This window comes from Epargyreus clarus, unplaced genomic scaffold (genome assembly GCF_041222505.1).
Source record: "Epargyreus clarus isolate Ecla_fem2 unplaced genomic scaffold, WU_Ecla_fem_2.2 ptg000005l, whole genome shotgun sequence".
NCBI lineage: Eukaryota > Metazoa > Arthropoda > Insecta > Lepidoptera > Hesperiidae > Epargyreus > Epargyreus clarus.
Genome location: NW_027332213.1, coordinates 3080705 through 3102547, shown reverse-complemented (window position 1 = coordinate 3102547; position 21843 = coordinate 3080705). Strand labels below are relative to the sequence as shown.

General features: G+C 36.8%; 1 protein-coding gene across 2 annotated transcripts in view; it reads left to right on the top strand.

The window, feature by feature from the left end:
• Positions 1 to 21843, top strand: part of twin (CCR4-NOT transcription complex subunit 6-like twin) — a 268905-nt gene that overhangs the window by 225464 nt on the left and 21598 nt on the right. For both annotated transcript variants that reach the window (XM_073093871.1, XM_073093870.1), the window contains exon 5: positions 19100 to 19168. In XM_073093871.1, the coding sequence (XP_072949972.1) occupies positions 19100 to 19168 (69 nt within the window). The remainder of the gene's footprint in view (positions 1 to 19099; positions 19169 to 21843) is intronic.

Here is a 21843-nt window from a genome sequence, read left to right as displayed (position 1 = left end):
TTCTGAGAGGTCACCCTGATTGAGAGGCCAAGTTTTAACGGCTATAACTCATTTTTTTAAATGAATTTATATTACCGGCCGACACTTTAAAAATTAGTCAAATTTTGACAGCCCTGCTTACGGTTGTGATTTGTTCGCGTGGATTCCTAGTAAATGTCAGCGTAAGAATGGTGGTGCGTATTTTAACCTGCGTTTATTTGTAACAGGTCGAGTGTTCTCGCGAAATATAGCCGACGGTCGTACGTTGTGTTGCTTAAGAGAGTCATTATCCAATATGTTACAAATCGTAGCACAAATTGTTGGTTTGTAGGACTGAGTTTTCCGAAATGCCGCAACGCCCATGACATTTAAGTGCAAACCACGCTGTTATTCTCTAAAGTCAGTGTTATGGCGTAATATAATGATATAAATAATAGCTTGATCTTTGTAATCCAGATTGATCCACACGGAATACTTATATAATTTGAAAAGACAAAAACAGTAAAAAATCGGAAAAAAATAACTGAACATACTCGATTTGGAAAGTGAAATACACAATATGAAATTATCTTCTGGATCTGGATTTAAAATATAAACTGACTATTTTGAGATTAGGACCAATCTAACGCCGCATACTCCAGTGTCCGTCTTAACGTTTAATGTAGCCAAAGGTACGTTAAGACACAAGGCGAGTAAACTATATATACTCGTATACCTTCCCCCGAAAAACATTACATTTCTTCGACTTATGGGTTTACAGTTAAGAATTTAATAAGGTTTTTAATCTATGCCACATAAACTTTAGTCATTAATACATCTGAAACATTTGTCAATTCTATTAACCTTTAATATGAAAGGTTAGCTTATTAATTTTACAACTGGCGTTACCACCTTATATGGAAAAATGCAACATCTAATAACTGTACAGTATTTATAAAATAACTGAATGGCAATAATAAACTATAAAATTGGAGGTAAATGTCGCGGATACAATTTATTATTTTTCTAATAATGACATTTTTTTTAATTAGAATTCTGAAATTATTATAACGCCCGTAATTCATAATCAAGCTATTACAGATCAATTTTATGTCAATAATAGATCGTCATTTGACAATTTCTTCATCCATTGTAAAATTTCGGTCTTTGGTAAACAAAAATCGGATAGATTGAATTTTAATAACGCATACGTATTTGGTATATTAGCAACACAAAGAGAAAGTACATAAAAATCTATAATGTGCATTATTAACTCGTGTACGAGTATGGGTTATTTTATTTTCAAACATACATTTAGAGAAATGTATGCATTAGAATTCTACTTTCGTCTAATCCGATTTCACCATATTCGCTAATGCAATGTGTAAGTGGGTAGGTATCTATCTAATTTCGATTTGTATTTCGTAGGACCGATATGTCAAGCGTGAAGCGCTTTCCTATGCGTCCAGCATAAGATTTAGAATTGATCGAAATAGTATTTTACGCTAATGTAGTTATCTTTACAACCGCTACACTTTCTATTCATGCTCATAGTGATAGTTGGGCCTATTCGCCATTTTCATTTATTTCTTTTTTTGTAAATCAAGCCTATGAGATTGCTTCGGGTAAAAGTAAATTATGCTAATGTCGTGTCGTTACTTTCTTATCTGTACGAATGAATATTGCTTCGATTTTGGTTTGGAGGTCGTATCGGTAGTAAAGAGCACGTGACGCGTATATCGTGCCCAATTACGTGGACGCGAGGCGCCTCATTGTGTGGATGTGGTTTCGATGTTTTCTCTCCAATTACAAGACGAACAAGACTTTTCCATTCGATGTCGACTGTTTTGGCAATATTCATATCTATAGTTCGTTTATGGTCATATTGAGATAAAGGTGATTTACTTTTGTCGCCCAGTTTCGACAAAAGTTCAAAAGGAAACGTTATGTTTCTATAATTTTTCATCAAGATATGTCTCCTGGTATGCTACATTTAGAATAACCGTTAGTTCTTATAAATCCAGTGGAAATATTTGTTTGAAAGCTTAATGTTATCCTCCGCAGACTCTGTACGTGTGCGAGGAAACTTAATGATATTTGAACACAACAAAGTACATTCAGACGATAATAACAGTGAAAAGGTCACGGAAGTTGTATTTCGAGAACGCTTTCAACACTACGCAACTCGGCTCAATAAGGTCACACTGGATATATCAGTAACCGCCCGCGGTTCCCTGTGTCGCCGGCACGCCCTCCTGTGGCTTACAGCTGGTTTTCCATGTTATTCTTCTCATTCTCATTATTCTTAAGGTTTCAGACCATAACTAATGTAAAGGTTAAGATGTTATTAAATCAATAAACGGTTCACACTTATATGTATTGAAGCTTTTTGGACATAAAAGTTTTTGCAAAATGGTAAGTTTTCTTGAAAATTACAAGTGTCCCGATTTATAGACTTACTTACCTAACTAGGCAAAATCAAACCCTAACCTAATCTTTGTGTAATCAAATCACCCTCTATGTACTCAACCAACATGTTGACCGTTATTCCACGAGCATTGTACAAGTTGTCTGTTTCAAATTTAAATTCCTTGTTCTTACGTCATTTTACAGAACAAATACTAACTAGAAAATTTCTAACATGTAAACACTACCATTGAGGAAGTTTAATAGAATAAATATAGTTCAAAAAACTAAAAAACACGCTTTTATGATAAAATTAACTAAAAAGTAGAAAATCTAAATGAATCTAGGAATCAATTAAGGAACAGTAAATAGTATAATTGTGAAATAAATCTACAAAGTTTGAACGAAATCTGGCCGTTAAAAGTGGGTCAAAATCGCGCCCAAAGAAGTCGGTTACAAACATACAAACAAACATACAAACATACAGGTGAAGCTAATAAAAAGCGTGTAAAAATCACCTTCACTGTAATTCTTTGTGTGTCCAATTAGGTATGCTATTATCTAAACTCTTTGTGTGTGCAATAGCTTCATGTAAGATTCTAAAAATCAACATCCTTATTTCTAATCAAATTAAACTAGCAAAGCCCGTTTCCACTAATCTTATGATTTTGTTTACTTTTTAGTTTTAACGGAACAAGGTGAGGAAACAGTTCTCGTTTTAACCAAATGGATTGTATTAAGGTAAACCTACGTCAGATGTCTTTGTATGACTACCAACCAACCTTACCGCCCACCACGTTTATGAGTTTACAACTGTATTCATTTGTAGTTACAACTTTATATGTATCCTGGAACGTGTACTGTGTTATTGTAAACATTACAACTTTCATATCCGTTTTCTGGGAAATATTAAATATTCAACATATTTATGTATTTTTTAAATTTCATCTTTGCTTTTTGTGTAGGCAGTTACTTTCTTGTTACTTCTAGTTCTAGTAATAAATAATGATGAAGCCTACTTAATTGTAACTGGCTACTGTCGCTCATGGACATCTAATCAAATCCAAATAGATCTCATCAAATCCAAATAGAATTGTAGTTTTAAATAATGTAATTCAGAAGTTTTTTGATACCGATGAGGAGTCTGAGGACTAAATTGTAACATATTACGCGGGTATTCCTTCCATGCTACAGCCTTCAGACTAAAAATAATAACTCGTTCTATCGCTGTTATAAGGTATAAAGCAGTCGATCTTCGAAACGGTCTAGCATCGGTACAAGATACAAGGACTAACAGCAACATATCATAATGGACAATAACAATCCTGTGTATTTAAGACATCATTAAAACAAACATTGCCTCGCAATTGGCGAGCCTGCTCACGCGACCAGGAAAACGAAAGACGTAGGGTTAAGTGCGATCATAACTCTTGCGGTTTTATGAAACGACCCCACGGACATCGGACCTCGGGTATTTAAAATGAGATACGCAAGTGCGGTCGCCGGCGAGCGTGGCGTGTACGATAGCGATCTACGCAGGGCCAATTGCCTTGTTTGTTGTGCGGGACGGGCGATAGGCAGCTCCCAACGGCCCTAGATAGGCCGCTGGAGGAGGTAAGGCCAAACAAAAGTTCACGTTTGACGTTGACATTACGCTGCGATGATATCTGGCCTTCAGTTTGACAATCAATTAAATGTGAACGTTTGTGGTTTTGGCATAAAAGATAACGTCGTAATGCAAACATAATTCTCGCAATTGGTTGTGGACAGGAAGATACGATCGTGTTATAAGATAATTTGCGTTTTATAACCTGTCGGACTACAGAATCAGTGTCATTCGGTATCATTTTTATCTGCTTAAACATTTGTTTTCTTTATGCATTTAAATGTTAAATAAATTAATACAACTATCTAAGCATGCTTCATTAATTATACGTCCGTTCTCAACTCCATGTATTCGCGGTGCCTAGTTGCGTACTGACGCGAGTCGTCGGAGAGACATGACTGAGTCGTTTTCGACATGCCCGCTCCTCCGCGGATACACCGACGTCGCCATTTGTGACATTTGATGGTAGATTGTACTGTTTACATGCGTGCGTACCTCTATAGACCCCTCCGGCTACGTGCGTTATGAATGTGCCTTATCCTATGCGTACATCTGATACTGTCAGTTTGTTCCCCATGAACATTGTTTACTCCACGAATACGCGGAACTTAAACGGACCAGATATGATGCGTGGAGTTCAAGGCTAATGTAATCGCTGCAATCCTTTTTATGTCCTGTTGTTCCGCACGGTTCACTCTCGACAACGGGAGGCTTGGAACACATTCCACAACTCTGCTCCAACACGTGTTTGTATAGAAGTACACGGATTTCAAACCGTCCATAAGGTTTTCAATAAGGTTTAAAGACTGCTATCCAATTACAGGGATCAATGGTTTACCATGGTCTCTGAAGTGTGGATGCGCGCTTGTAATTTTGCCACTAGCGGTCAAATTTTGTAGATCGGCTGAGATGTAATCGATTCGCGGGGCTACTTACACGCCTATGTGATAAAACTGAGCATATCTACTTTTTACTCTGAACAAACTGTCACAAAACGTATCGTGCCATCAATCAGCTCTGTTTACCTATCGCACCGGTTCGTTCACCCCGACATCAAGGTTTTGTGTCGAGCGTTATTTTTGCGTGCAACGCAACCCACACATGCGCGATGATGCACATTTCCAAGTACGATGCACTAGCTTGGAGGAATGAGAGCGCGTGATCCGAATACGACAACGGCTATTTGTTGAGTGTAGATATTATCTAAACTTAAAACCGTCGTAGAATCAACCACTCCCTCACTTGCGAACAAATTGAATTCTCCCACACGGCAGGACCGTGTAATCACTCGTGTAACAAGTATAAACTGCCGATAGGACTTTAATAACTGATATCGCCCGCCTATGTCGATCGCTGCCTACATTCCGCCACCGCGTCTACTGATGTCTTACCCGATTGGAAGTTTGTAACGATAACGACGTATTAATTAAATGCGGCTTTGTTTTCAGCGAAGTGCCTGCCGAGATAATGGACGGCCGTGTTCAATTTACTTGACAATTTGTTCTTTTTGAACTCGCATCGCCGTCTCGTCTAGTCGCAAGAGTCCATTAGCGAAAAAGAGGTATCGCTTTGATTTACGACGGGCATCGCCCGGCTTGATGGCTCCTTGTATCGTTGAACCGAACTATCCGGAGTCGTCCACCGCAATCAGCGCGAATTATCTTAACATTTACGATGTTGGACGACAGCGTCGGGCAATTTAGCCGCCGTTGTTATTGCTATGCGCGACAAAAACCGGTGTCACGCAATACTTTTCATTCGTACGATAGGGTTCGTTTGTCGGTGGCGTTGTAATTTTCCGAGCCATTAAATCATGTCAGAGGCTCGTAAAGACTCCCCACGTGTTGATGCGCGCGCGCTCGTTTTTTGTTCGGTAGCACATCGTTCATCATTACGACGCGTTTATTATCTCCGTGGCCTTGGCCGTGAACGGTCGCGCGGGAGGACGCGCGCGTGGGCGACGTGATGATTACATGCAAACTACGCCCGGACGCATCGGACGCGTTAAAAAAAACTACATTGTACTCCGAAACACCATCGACCGATGATGAGTTTTTGTGTACACACACAAAAAAGCCCATTAATATCAAATATTAATTTTTATATATCAATCTGCGCAATGAACAATTAATAATACTAGCGTATTTCGCGAGCCATAATAAAGTGAGCAAGCATTGAAAACATTTTTACTAACAGGTAGATAAATAAAAGATATTTTCGAGCAAAAGATCCGGTTAGCAATTATAAACAAAAACTTCAGATTTCGTGGATTATAGTATCTGGTATAAATTAAACTGGACGTTTTATTGCAAACTTTTTCTCTGGCAGCAAAACAGAAAAAAGCGAAGAGCAAAAATAAGAAAGTCAAAATATAAAATACGTCAGTTAACATTTGCGAAAGACTGATCCTTAAGCCATGAAAATAAATTTAATTTAACAGTCCATTATTCCGTAGGTAATTTTATTTCGGGTAGGCGAACTTGTTCCACGTGCCACGCATACGGGAAAATTTGGGCACCCGGTGACGAATATCAAAGTTTGAAAATTAACCCCCCGCTGCGTTCGCTGGTGCGGAGCGACCGGCGACGACGAAAATAGCGCTGCGTCGAACTCATAATGTAATCGTGACGTCATTCCCGTCAGTAATTATAGTAAAAGTTCGTGACTGTGGCACGCTTCGCCGACTAATGCATATTTGAGCGGAGTAATGAAATTGACGTACCTATTCCGCGTTGTATAATTCTGCTCCGGCGACGATGTTGGTTCTCGGAACTGTAATCCGTTTTATGTTGAAATTTGCCGAAACGTTGAACTGTAAAATACAATTTATAGTCGCAATAGTTATTTTATATATTCTGAAATGATTGTAGCTTCTTATGGCGCTGAATTTATATTTTACAAGATTAGGATGCTTATAGGCATTTTTCGAGCTTCACCAATACATTTTACACTTCTAAGAGATGTTTCTACATAATAATGTACAAGGTTCGTAACCAAGGTTGTTATTAAAGGTTCGTACTGCCCATTACCGGTTTATTTCTCATTCTAATCCCCGTGTCCATTTGGGTCAATTGCATCAATCGGCAGGTCGTTAGGACCGCCTACTGGCGGCCGGTTTGCAGGCTCTCGGATGCGTTAAAGACCCACCGTCTCTTTCGCAGCAACGAGTTATGAGCAAGACGGTGTAATTGTTAACACCAGGCTTGTTCGAGTCCCTTGGAATCACCTGAACATTGGACTAATATGCACCTTCGCTACTCGTACTAACGAAGTGGAAGTGGGATAGCGATATTGATGAAAAATCGATTTCGATTCCCAATCGTTTATTGCGTACCCATTTGCCGTCTCGTAAACATTTTCGATTATGCAAGTGACGACGGGTTCCCACAATCTGCTCGTGTACGTGGTTAAGATTAGTGGATCGTTTAGTATCGTTATTGTAATTGAACGATGCTAAATAGATCTCGAATGTTCCTAGAGTAATGTTCTAGTAGTCATTGGAATTATGGATACAAGGCCTGTCAACTACATAGGCAATCAAGACAGCTAGAGCGGATAGGATGAGGAATATTGAAAACTTATACAATAAAATGACTTATGAGGACCTGTGTCCAGAAGGTAAGAGGAATGGACGGAAAATTATGATTTCTCGGCTTTTTAAACTGATTGAACATCTTCCATTAGAACGATAAAACACCACTCCGGGATATCAAGCTTCTCAATGAACGATCACGATAATGCACCGCAATTGTAATGATTTACGCTTAGCGAGATAAAAATCTCACATAAATGCCGCGCTTACAAATAAATACCTATAGTATATTATATTATACGAAAGTATTAAAATAATTCTCACAGCCGATGTACGTAATGGCCATCACGTAATGATAGGCTTCTAATACCATTACGTATACCCTCGCCATTGATCGCATTAACCGATACGAGATAAAAGATCTCTCAATGGCACGCGAGCTTACCTTCGCGAATCGTTGAAAGCACCATTGTAGAACGGTCGCGGGCTGGACATTATCAAAGAGCCGTGGACGTGATTCGAGATGATCTCGCAGCGAAGTCTTAGTAATGTTTTAGAATATTTCATGCCATACAGATGCGAGCGTCATTTGAGATGTCATAAGCGATCCGCGATAAAAATTGCTCTGTTGTGCGTAGGGTTGCCATCTCGCTGTGATTTTTTATAGTATGAAATGTAGTAAATTTGTATAGGTAAATCAGATGTAAAAAGATATAAAAAGTATAAATAGTTGCAGTCTATGTTACAGTTAGTCGGCTTAGTCTCTTAAATAAATCATTGTAGCGCACCACATTATCCTCATTCCTGTACTCATATCATTTAATTCACCATCATCATCGTCAACCCATTAACGTCCCACTGCTGGGCACGGGTCTCATAATGAGAAGGATTAGGTCATAGTCCACCGCACGGGCCAAGTGCGTATTGGTAGACTTCACATACTTTTGAGATATTTTTTTTATAAATCTCTCAGGTCTACAGCTTTCCTCACGATGTTTTCCTTCATCGTTTAGCAAGTGATAATTATTTTTTAATAAGCACATAACTTTGAAAAATTAGTGATGCGTGCCAGGGATTTCAACCTCGGACCCCTCGATCGAGAGGACGAGTTTCTTAACCACTAGGTTATCACTGCCTTTATTTGCTATATCATTTAATTGCATGCACAAATTTGCATGCAAAAATCCACGTACTTAAGTATCAGTAGGTGTTGTTACAAAGTTCCGCCAAGCTTTGTTTTTTTTTTGGTCTGAGGTATAAAAATCTTGTATAGCAAACTATGATCATGATCATAGATATCTAGATAATTAGGTATACAAAGAGACAAACAATAAATCTTCTAAAAAACCTAGGTATAAAGAGGACTTTTTTGCGATTTTATCACATGTAATAGATTAACAACTTTTTCTAAAGCTTCATGCGCTGATAGTTTAATTAAATTTAAAGTTTTTTCTCAGCCTTTTTTTACAATTTAATTCATATTTGACAAGCAGCTTAATATTCGAGTTAGTGCTATATTCATGTTTGTTAAAGTGATTAAAATGTTGACGGCAAAAAGAATAGCAGGTATACTTTTTACATATTGTTGAACACTGATTATTGTTACATCTTAACCATCTTTATAACATTTGAACTTTTCTGATATCCATAATCGTGACAAAAAATCGAAAGGTGTAAAGCCAGTATGATTTGGCTAAGTAGGTACCACCGCTACACCCATTTCCAACGTAAAGCAGTTCTGCATTTCGTTGGAAGGGTATGGATGCCAGTTGGCTTACATATGAGGCGGCCATCTTAGTCCGCAAGAGAAGTAATGCATCTGTAATCGCCTTCAGGGAGAATCCGTTCTACATGGAATTGCTCATAGATGCCTATGGGCGGCAATTCCCACTTATCATCAGGTGTTTGGATACCAATCTTACGCATAATAATATTTTTATATTAGTAAACTACATCGACCTTAAAGACTAGACTCATTTTCTACTTCTAGCAAACATAAACATAAAATAAGTTAACCCTGCAAGCAGTTTCTACTTACGTCTGACAGTTTCATGCTTCATTAACACCCAACAATGATTGCGTATAGATGTCGTAATTACATTAGCTGCTTCGCTAATGCTTGGTCGTTTAAAATGAACAATTACAACAACTTATGCCTAATATAACCAGTTAAGTGCTGCTGTGTTCTGATATGAAGGGTGCGGTAAGCGAGACGTATATTCGAGGCGTTCCTATATAGTCTTCGGAGATGGTGACGTATTTGTGACCGACCTCAGTTCGTAATTTTATGTGGTTATAAAATAGATGTCCATGGGCGGCTGTAACCACTTATTAGGAGGTGGATATCAATTTTATATAATTGAAAAATGCACTACTATACAGTACATAGGAGTTTTACGTTTCTTATTACGGTAGAGAATCCTTTTATGTATCTATTTTATATTTTTATTGTTAATTAGAACGATAAATGAATCACTTACAATAATTAACGCTACAAATTCTTAATCAAATTTCAAATAAATGTCTAATTTCAGTTAACATGCAAATGAGTGCCAAATTACGAGAAATAAATGTGATTTGACTGAGAGGGATCTGGAGTGTAGAGAATGACCCTCACTCTCGTTATAGAAATTAGCGAGGGCACTTGAACAATGCTTTTCAAGACGATCAAATTTTATGATTGAATTTGTGAATAAAATTTGACACCTTGATATTATTTATGAGGATAATATTTTTTTATGATTATTTAAATTTGCCCTTGTGAAAATTGGCGATTTTACTATGTATATAGGTACATTTAAAACATTTATTGTTATATTTGTTTTAGTTACTAAGAGTAGATAGTAGAATGTTAAGTTAGATTTCAATAAAATTGAAATTTAATTTTATGGACAACTTTGATAGTGTTCTATGAAAGCTACAATGTATTCAATATTTTCGTTATGTCTTGGTGAAACAATCTAAATACATATATCTTAAAGGATATCTTAAGAAATTCTTCAAAAATGAAAAACAGTAAAAACATGAACGTAACCCAGACGTAACATAATAATCCCATGCCTTAAAGCTCGAAATCTCCAATCTGCCCTTGCTCTTCCGCCTCCAAGACAAACTCGTCGGCAATAAAGTTTTATGTTATCGCTACGCCCAAAGCGATCGTAAAGTTACATCATGCCGTTTTCATTCGCGAAAATTACTCTAACGATGTTGTCCTCTCAGAGATACCGTCGCCGCTCGGGTCATTGTCCACAATACGATATTATGATAATTTGTCATTTATGAAAGACCGACCGAGACCCCTCTTAAAGGATTGATAGCCATAATTATTTAAAGAACTTTTCGACTGTTCGATCATTAGCACGCAGTATGTGTTCGAAATTAAAGATAAGAAAGAATATTTCGTGAAATATCGTTCCGTCAGATATTCGTTTAATAAACATAATTATTAATAACTGAATCGTTATACGTGCGCATTCAAAACGGTTCCGATAGTCCTCGATCTGTAAACTAATAACGGCCTGAGTAGTTAACGTCGTCATAATGTAAACAATTTACGTTCCTGTTAAATTCGCTCGACAATTTTCTCGGCAGGTTTAGTGTCGCTTATGTACAACTAGTTCCATAAAGAAGTCGACTTTAATCAGTTCAAAAATCCGCGTTCTGCACCTAGAGAGGAGACGAGGACGCTAATACTCGGCTACGTGCCACCCTCGGTAACGACGATACCGAACACAATAAAATGTAATGTTGACGACCAAAGTGATACGTGACGAACTGCCTGTCGTAAGCATCTACATTATCCCTTCGGCATCGGCGTACCACTCGATACGAGAGCGTGCCATTGTTTGAGATCCGACACCCCACAGTTTGAGAAACGCTGATCGGGCTAGACTTTGGCTAAAAAATTAGGTGTGCACGGTCACTGACACCTTAAGCAGTAGGTAATAATATCGCCTCTACGTCAATACGCTCCGTTCATAATTTGAATATGTGGGTTTTTATTTAGCACATCAGAATAGCACGGCTCTTAAAGAAACGGGCGAGGCATTAGTGGTGTTTGTTTGTTATAAGCCGGTGTGAAAAAAACGCGGACCGGGGATAACGAGCGGCTAACCGCGGGTTTTTGTCGCGATATTATCCAAGCTTCGCGTAAATAAGCGACTTTTAATTTTTAGCGTAACCAGCACCATCCGGTTCGGGCGAAGCTCGTCTGCGATTGTAAAAAAAGAGATTCCCGCGCGATTTTTTTTTAATGAATTGTAATGAAGTTGAAGTAGCAAATGTGCACATAGTTCATTTGATTGTAAAATGGTACAACTCTAGCGCTATTGTAGCTTAGGACTCTAACAAATACGTTAAGGTTAAGAATTTAATTGAAATAGTGTAACTGTCTTATTACACATATTAACACTAGAATTAGTGTTTACTTCTAGTTTACATGTTAATTGGAATAAGGCAGGAATATGTATGTAGATGCGGTGGTGCGGCTCTACAATCAAATAACGATAGAAATCACCCGTATTTGGTATTAACATGCCAAAAAACAATTGTACGCTACTATTATTTCTTAAACTAACTCCGCCTGCAAGGGTTTCTGCGCAAATGTTTAATCGTTGTTTAAGAAACAACAATCAGTTCTTAGGTATTTTCTTAGGTTCGTAGATATTTAAAATTCCTTTATTTATATACTTCTTCATCTTTGTATAAAAATCTTGCTTAAATCGATTGAGTAGGTTCTAAAATTAACCCAACTAGACGGATAGGTGGTATTATGCACGGAAGCACATATCTTTTTTTTTAATATTTAACCTAACGATAAGGCAGACGGGCTACCTGAATGGCTACCTACATATCTATATGTATATTTTAAAATAAATGACACTTATGTTAAGATAGAAGACAGACAGGCATTTTCAATTTATTTTTATTGTTCGAAGCGTTCGATATTTACTGAATTAAATAACATAATAAAAAAGTCAATTTTAAAAGGCACTAAAATGGGAAACATGTCGGTGTCGTTGTTATTCAGTGCGCGCGTATTGAATAATATACGAAAATGGAAATCAATCCGATGTCTTCATAAAAATGATCGGACGGTCATTGTTAGTACCGTGAGTCAGTGTTGCCAACTATACTGTTTTAACAGTCGATTTAGTGTATTTTCTGTTTTAATTCCCTTGACTGTTTTATCGTGTCATCTAGGTACTATTACACCATAAAAAATTATTTGTTATATTATATAATACGTTGACGACCTTTTTTTTTGCCAACAAATACTCATTTGAGAGATGGATTAGTCCTGACAATCTTTTATTTCTTTCGCCCACATATACGCATTTCACACGTTGTTTGGTTCTGACGACCTTTGTATTTTTTCGTGACTATTTAATCCTTTACATACATTCACTTCAATTTTCTGAAGTTTCCTTTTTTTTTAAAAGACGATCTACTGCTTTTTATTACCAAAATGTTAGCAACACTGTCGTGTGTTGAGAAGTCGACGCACGCGAAGCGATGCGAATGCGAATACTATACGAACGACGTATTTTAGCCCCTAAATGGCGAGGGACAATGGCATATAGTTGTAAACGATCCGATCACGTATACACACGTTGGTAGTTAGGTACACACTTGAAAGTTTCTTTTATTCAGTATGTACACGACTTGTCGAAAATAGCACTCGCCATGATTATATGTATAAAATAATATAATATATATAATATAATAATATATAGGCACATGTAGGCATACAACTCAATGGTACTATACCATGTGCCTCTGTCTAAATGATTACACAAGCAACACGTTTACAAATCCGTACCCACGCTTGTTTAATTTATACACAGTTTACACATTTAATACTTGATTAAGGTAAAACTATGTAGTTGAGTATAATTAATTCGTTGCTTCGAAGCCACAAAAGGTCATGCCCGACTGGTTGGCATAAGCCTGAAAAAACTGTCATACATAAGTATACAAAAACATAGCAGACACTCATAAACTTGAAAAGATGTTCCGACGACAAACGAGTTTTAACAGATGTTCTGATTTGATCGGCATTCTGTCTCAATGATATTCGCCATTCATCTTGCTGTCAGATTGTTTGCAGTTTCTATGATATGTTCATAATAAATTGCCCACCGGATACGTATTGCAGATAGAAAATTAGCAGTCAGTTAAATGAGTAACGGCGTTTCCTTATATCTGGATATGTATTTCAGGACTCAACCGTAAACCAGATTAAATTAATTACCATTACGCAATATAGCAAGAAATAAAACTAAAGATGTTTTTAGTTCTTAAGAATTTACATCTTAATAGGATCCGCTAAATGTTAGTCATTCTTTGAGCTTATCGGATACGCCAATTATGATCAGTATTTTTATACTCTATCATTGTATGCGCATAACGGTGCTCATCTCCATAGTTTCAGCTGCGCAGAAACAGGCTTGTATAGTTTTTGCTCTAGAATATGCTGCCACATCGCTCTTACCGGTTCTCGGCCGATCGGCTCCCCGACGTCTGGCGAGGATGCGATAGTCAATGGACTAAAAATGTTTGCATGGAATTGATTAACCCCGCTGACTCGCCGTTTCGTGTTTATCATATTGTTATGGCACGGCTTCGTACGAAAATTTACATTTATTCATAACTATTTTGCTCTAAAATTTCATTCCCCTTTTATGCTCCAATCTCATTATGCCACAGTCAAAGGTACAGAAATAGCTGCGAAGTGCTCTGCGATATGAAATTCCTCTTTCAAATGAGCTTGAATGAACGAGGAGTTGTTTGTGCAGATTGCATCTCGGATAAAGAGGCCTCTGTTTAACGAACGTCGAGTCATATCATACGATACGTTCTCACGGTAGCTCTCGAGAGACGAGCGGAGAAAGCCTTATCTCGTGTAGCGGAGCGCGAACAATGTGAAGAGCGTGCCGATGTTTATCAACTTCGGCCGATCTAGTGCTCATTCGACTTTCACTCGACACGCCGAGTGTGTTGCTTCTAATGCCACCACCGTCGCCACCTCTTGTTAGCGCTGTCGGAAGCCGCCGTGGCCGATAGGTCGACTCATCAAGGCAAAAGTGGATTCCGTAAACTGGTATCATATTCAGCGCTCTAACAATGTTCGAAGTCCTTGTCCCAATTTATGTATGCTTCACCTTTACGACTTTGTCTCTTCGGTTCGTTCGATTTATTGCTGAACAATGGCTGTAAATCTCCCGGGTAGTGTGAACGTACGGTTCAGTGCATTGTTTGGAAATATGTAAAGGAGATCCATCCAGCGTCAGACGGTGCTTTTTTAACGTTTTAATATTCAATAACACATCCATAAACGGGTATTGTGTTGTGGTTTATGCCTGTTCGGGAGACGCCGCCGGTCGCGCATGTTAAGCTTGTCGTGATTTAGTGCAGGGCCGTAGCTCGGCCCACGGCCCTAATTACAAAGTGTAATGAGGTGACGCCCGCGCCGCCTCGCCGCCGCGCCAGCTTAGTGATGGGCTTAACAAGTCTTCATTTTGCTGTACTGAACCGTACTGTATTTTGTCTTTGCCGAGATCAAAAGGTAGGGTTTAATCTAAATTACTTAGGATAATATGCTAGATATATTTCGAATCGTTTTCATATTTATTTTTATCTTAGCTACGTTTAATGTTTCGCAAGACTTACAAATAATTAATCAATAGGACTAAAGCGCAGATGTCCTGATCTAATGTAAATTGGGTTGATTATTTACTTATACTTAGGTCATTCCACTCTAATTTACATACTTTCTTCTAATTGCTGAAATCGTATATCCCTACTAAACTCCCCAAGGACAGATCCTACTGTGCCCACTAGTGTGACACGTGGAGACTTTAGATGCGAATATTTACGTTAATAAATTAATTAAAAAAATAAAAAGTCAAATTAGCTTTTGTTGTTCTAAAATATTACTTCCCATCACTAACATCAACGCCTTTACACGTCAAGAGCGAACAAACTATAGTGCAATTTCATTTTATTGTTTCACACCTAAGCCTTGTACCTATTCATCTCGATGCCGCAGCCTGATCATCATCAATTTCATTCGATTAATTAGCTACACGGCATCTGACAATACAGCGAGTGCTGAAAGATCGTGCTCACAGTGCTCAGTCTTTGAGCTTATCAAGATGAATCCTATCAGATGTCTCTACCTCCCTCGTCTCTGTAACAATAACATTGCTCTTATTAGGCTCTCAGTTTATTTAGACTATTACAACTTCAATTCAAAATACTTAAATCAGATTTTATCAGAGTTCTCCAACAAGTTAAAGGCTCTTTTAATTTATAACTCGATTTGCATTTTTCTTGAGCCAGCGACGACTACAAAGGTATAACCGATGACTTTTAAAGTCAAATCTACGCATTTGCATCGCGATAAAAATCTAAGTAGTCGCATTTGAATATTCAATTAAACCGTACATAAAAACCATTTGCCGAATTGCTGAACGTTTGAGAATTGTTGCAGATATATTATTAATAGGAGTAACATTTTCGTTTTATTGTCAGCCGAGGTCTAGATTTTAAAGCTACAATGTGTATTTAAATTTGCATACGTCTAGTCATTGAACTTGACTCGCTAGATGTGTTCGTATTTACTTGGTGATGTTAATATTTTATGTGTAGTAGGTAATAAAAGTCTGAAGCGAAAATGTCGGAAATAAAATAGTAAACACAATCACACGAGCAGGCAAAGCAGTCTTATGTGTTCAGCATGCAAATGTAACTCGTACAAATATTAAGATGACATGATGCGGAGCACACCCAGCGTAGCCCGTAGCCAGTCGACTGTATAAAATGAAACGTGCCGAGTAGGGACCACACCACGGATTTTTATGCAATATCTTATCTCCCATCGGATCTCGGATTTTTTGTTTGTTGCTACTCGAGTAATAGCAGAGCGACGAGCTGTGTTATAATAACGTTATAATCACAGACGAAATGAACGTTCATATTTTGATACACGCACGAGTGAGCGTCGTTTGTCCGGCAGTCTACCTCGAATAAATATACTAGTAAATTGGATAACCGTGATTTGAAAAGAATAAACATGTTTTTTAATGAAAATATTCTTAGCGACTATAAGGCATAACGTCCTCGTTGAAAATTACCCTGCTATTAGGTATTTCTTTCATTTCCTAATGGCTCCATTCTATTGTTTCTTCAAGAATATTCAAGCCTCGCGGGAATTGCCACAGCTGAAACAGATGGATCGATATCATAATTTTCCCAAGACATCTAACTGTGTCTAGCTTCGACTATACTAAGTGACAATAATTTAGGATCTGATTACCTCTGCAATGCCGACACTTGAGCGTCTAAATAAACAACACCAAAAATAAAGAATATCTTACTACATGTTCTGTGATCATGATCTATGGTCTAAGATCCGAAGCTAAATCGAACTGGACCGAGCTGATAATAGAATGAAACTCATTTTATAATGAAATTAGTACATTGGGTAATACATTAAAAATGGGTTTGCTAAAAAAATCCTGGACAGGATAATTTTAATTATTTTTTGAAAAATTAAAATTTAATTGAAAATTAAATTTTGCAACATCAAGATAATAAGAAAATTCTATTCTGAGTGAATGTTAAAAACATACAGAATGTGCAGGCTTTGGGTTGCCTATTATTTACGTGGACGAACTACTGGGTTGTCAGGTATAAACAGGTATTTCGCTGGCAACTACTTTCACTCATGATGATAATAGATAAAATTTTATATCAGTAGAAGCGCTGTTTTATTGTGAACACGTTGATATAGGGTTGTCTGCAAAATGAAAATTAATTTTTCAAAAAATAATTAAAATTATCCTGTCCAGGATTTTTTTAGCAAACCCATTTTTAATGTATTACCCAATGTACTAATTTCGTTATAAAATGAGTTTCATTCTATTATCAGCTCGGTCCAGTTCGATTTAGCTTCGGATCTTCTACTACTACTTTTTTGTTGATGATAAGGTCATTCTCTAAATAATTTTCTTGTTATAAAAAGTTACTTCCGTGATCAAAAGCGTGTGTGAAATAATCATATGTTCAATCGTCGATCGTAAATGTAGATTACAGATTTTTTACGATAATTTATTGGCAATTATAAAAACTGTTTCGCGACCCATAATTCAGGTATAAAATTAACATACGTTCAAGTGTCGATAGAATATGTTGATAACTGATAAACTGAATTATGTAGAGATGGTACGTCAGTATCGTCTGTGTCGCTCGGACAAATATCTCATCTATTAAGCTCCATTGAACTGTATGAAAAATTACGGCCATCCATTAGAGGCACGACACGCTCCGTTCGTTGATTAATTTACTCTAACAATGCTAGTGTGTTGATGAACTGACTCCTTTGGGTTGCCGATTTTTTCTCGACGTTTTTATATTTGTCATGGCCACGCTGACAGTTTGAGTTCTTATGACAAGTGGTAATAAGATGCGGTCCAGATATGTTTCCTCGTTACAGATTTTTTCTTAGCATCCTTCCACGACATCGTTCTTATTTGATATTTTTGTTGGATTATATTTCTGTCTGCAGTCTATTTTTGATAAATTTTGAATCTGAAATCGAATAGCTTACAGTCAATTGGCCGTATTATAAAATTATGTTATTTGATATGAATGTACGTATATAATTATGAGCTGTTTTCTCATTGACACCTTCATTAAAACTTCAACATATAGAAAATATATATCTATATGATGCAATATTGACACTTACAAATTTTTATTATAATAATACTCGACCCCGATTTTATTTGGATTGGAGTTGAATTTTTTTTTTGTTTTCATTAATTGAAAGATCTATCACATTCATTATTTTTTTCTCCGCAAGTTAATCATAAACAAGCTGTTTTTATATTCCATAGTATTAGGAATTTATACCACTGAATACCTGATGTTTTTTTCGCCCGACTGAACAGATTACGGATCAAACAGAACAGAACAACATGAATGGTTTCTTGGAATATTTCATTCGACCCAGAATTATGATTGAAAATTTCTAATATAAAGCAGTATGGAAAATGAAGTGAGAAATTGTTATCGGTATTCAAATATTGGGATTCTGACTTATTGTGAAGATTTCGATTGCGAATTTCCCTATCTCTGAATACACATGCACGATTGGCGATTACAACAGTAACGGTCGCTTTTTGCTGCGACTCGCAAATTACTTTTTTACCCGCTGACGTCCAAAAGCAATGCCGTTTAAGGCAACAGACCGAATTGTTCCTGTATTTCGACTGAGTTTTCACAGCCGATTTGCGATTTCAGCAAAAAGTAATCAACTGTAATTTTAATGAGGGCACGTACATTAAAGTTACTTGATCCATCATTCATTTCGAACAGGCCTCTGTCCGGACCTTGCTTTTGATTTTTTTGTAATCTCCTTTTTTATTACTATTTGAGCATTAACTCGATGATTTCCTTTTTTTGATGAGTTAAAAGTACGGTACTCCAAAAAAAGATATGATTCGAACTTTTCCAATTTTAAAAAGCAAATTACGCATTTTACTGATGACAACATCTTCATGTTAAATTAAAATAATCCTTTTTTGTTTCAGTTACTGCCACACTACCACCACAGAGGCCTTGGATACCCTTGACGAGACCAAATAGGTCTCGACCGACATGTAAGTATTCGATCATCCCATCTTGCGGACGACCTCCGTTATCTGTGCCAATGTTGAATTTTGTATTAAGCAAAAAATTCTTATCAGAAATTGTCTCGAACTTATCATAATTAAATCGTTGGTATCATTGCTAATAGCTATAGTACTTGTTTAACTAAACTTGTTCTTTTTATAGCACTGCTTAAATGATATTTTAAGAAGCTATAATTTTCTGATGTTAATGATTTCAAATGATTTTTTTTTTATATATTTGTGACAATCTAATTGTCCATATTTATGTCTATCAATTTATATATGTATTGTAATGTACACTCGACTACAATAGTCATTTCATTAACAATAAAACAGTAATAAAGAATATTGCACTATCTACATTTTGCAAGTCATAACTTATTATGCACTTCGTCTGACAATTTTAATGCTGTCGATGAAGAATACCGGTGGCCGAAAATGTGACCGCGTATTATTTATATTATAAAATATAACCTCCTTGACATGTTTCGTCATTAATAACATCATAACATGTCGCTGCGGTGCGTTGGGCGCGGCGCACGGCTCATAAATAACCAACGCGAGACCGCCCCGCGCTCGTTGCGATAATGTCGCGTGCATCTGCATGCGCGTTGATTGTGGGTGCTGCTAAACGCACCGGGTCTTGTATGTCGTTCTAGTATTTTATGCTAAGTAGGTCATTGACTAACTTCGCGAGCTTAGCGTAGGGTGTTGAGCTGTTGTTGCCTTGGAATTTTTAAGTGTAGGTTCAATCCGCGTCGTAGGTATTATAAGTTTTACATCTGAATGTCGTTTTACCATCCTTTTTCATTTTCATACATGACTCGGCATGAATTTCGGTTCGAAGTGAAAATATTATATCCTGACTATCTTGTCTTACTAAAATTACTCCGTAATGTTTATTTAAAACGTAAGATTGGTTATTACTAGACGACATGTTCCCGAGATGAAGTAACGGTGTTTAATGTCCTGATATTGAACGCCAAGTTAGAAACGATCTATTTAAATAACATAATATTGACTAAATTATTTTTCCTTTGTTTTATTGATTTACAACTCGTTTGATTTCCACTAAAAAAAAGGTTTGTGTCGATATTTTACTATATTTAATAATATTGTGTATTTTCCTCACTCAGATTTACAAGTTCTTTACTCATTATTTTGCCTTACACCAATCCATCAGTCCATACGAAAATAATACTCAATCTATCTATTGATGATACATTGGACGTGTAGGCGCCTAGACGCTAATTACGACAGGAACATACGCTCTCCTCTACACCGTTACAGTTTGAATAATTCGAAAGGGCGTAGCTTCCCCTGCCCCATCATTACTGAACCTGATCTCTTGGCCGAGCCCTGCCTGTTGTTTTGTTGTGGTTAGCTTTGTCAGATTCCTGTTAACAAAGCCTCTGTATTTTGACTGCACTCCAATAGTTACCTAGCTGATTTGTATTGAGTGATTCCCCATTGCCACTGGAGAGTCATGATCAATATATTCCTCAAAGAGGGTCGAAACTTTGACGCATACAGCATCACGGATAAAATTCATGAATTTTCAATTATAGTGTGATTATTAGAGTATAGATTTATTTAGGTATAAATTGACAGTAGTTTTTATTTACTTCATTTACAATGAATATTTTTTATAAGTATTTTTTATTTTATTTACTAAACTAACGGTGTGAAAAATATTAAATTAAGTGTCAAAATCTTAATTAAGACAGAAAGTACGTTAAATATTTTTTTTCGAAGGCACATAAAATAATTTAATATAAGGTCCGAAAGCGCGATAAGCAATTATTGCCCGCAGAATTGAATACTGCGAAGAAGTAACTTCTAATAGATTGTCTGCCCCGATAATGATAATAAATTAAAAACGTAGCAAATAGAAATCGTGACTGGACTAACATCAACTTCGGCTAAAACAATATCGTATATTATAGAAACCATTACAGCTCTTGAAGTGTCTACTGCTGTAACAATACGATGTGCCACCGGCGCATGCTATGGATTCGTTTATTTCCACAATTTTCTTTGTTAATCAATTTTTCTTGGATAATGTGCTGAATATAAACAGTAAATGCTGAGAAATTTAATAATATTGGGAAGAAATTTAATACTTGTAATTGTACTTGTAATTGAAAAAATAATCCATGATACGAAATTAAAAAAAATCTTGAAGTAGTGTGAAAAAATGAATAAGATTTGAACTAAAGTTTAATAGTATTAATTGAAAAGAGACACAAAAGGACAACAAACAGACAGAAGCTTTCAAAACTTATGAAATAATGACTTGGTGCGTTCACGAAGAATTACAGGGGGTGTGTCTGCTACGTTGAAAAGGTGTTGAGAAGTTATTAATCTCGAACGCAAAAAAATAATGGAAAAGTCGGCGTAGTAGGAGTGAATACTATAAATTATACAGTATTAAAGATCAACGCTATAACGCAATGTTCGAATTAAAAAGCTCATGCCGAGCGATGACGCAGTAGCCTCAAGTATGACGGGCTTGCAGGCAGTGGCCAGTTTATGAACGTCAAAAGTGAGTTAAAAGGCGGTTTAGTCTTCACGAGATACCATGACTTAAACGGCTCTACTCTTAGTGATTAATGTTTAAACGTAGTTTGCGTTTTGTCTGTTTGTTTTGTTTGCATTTGGCT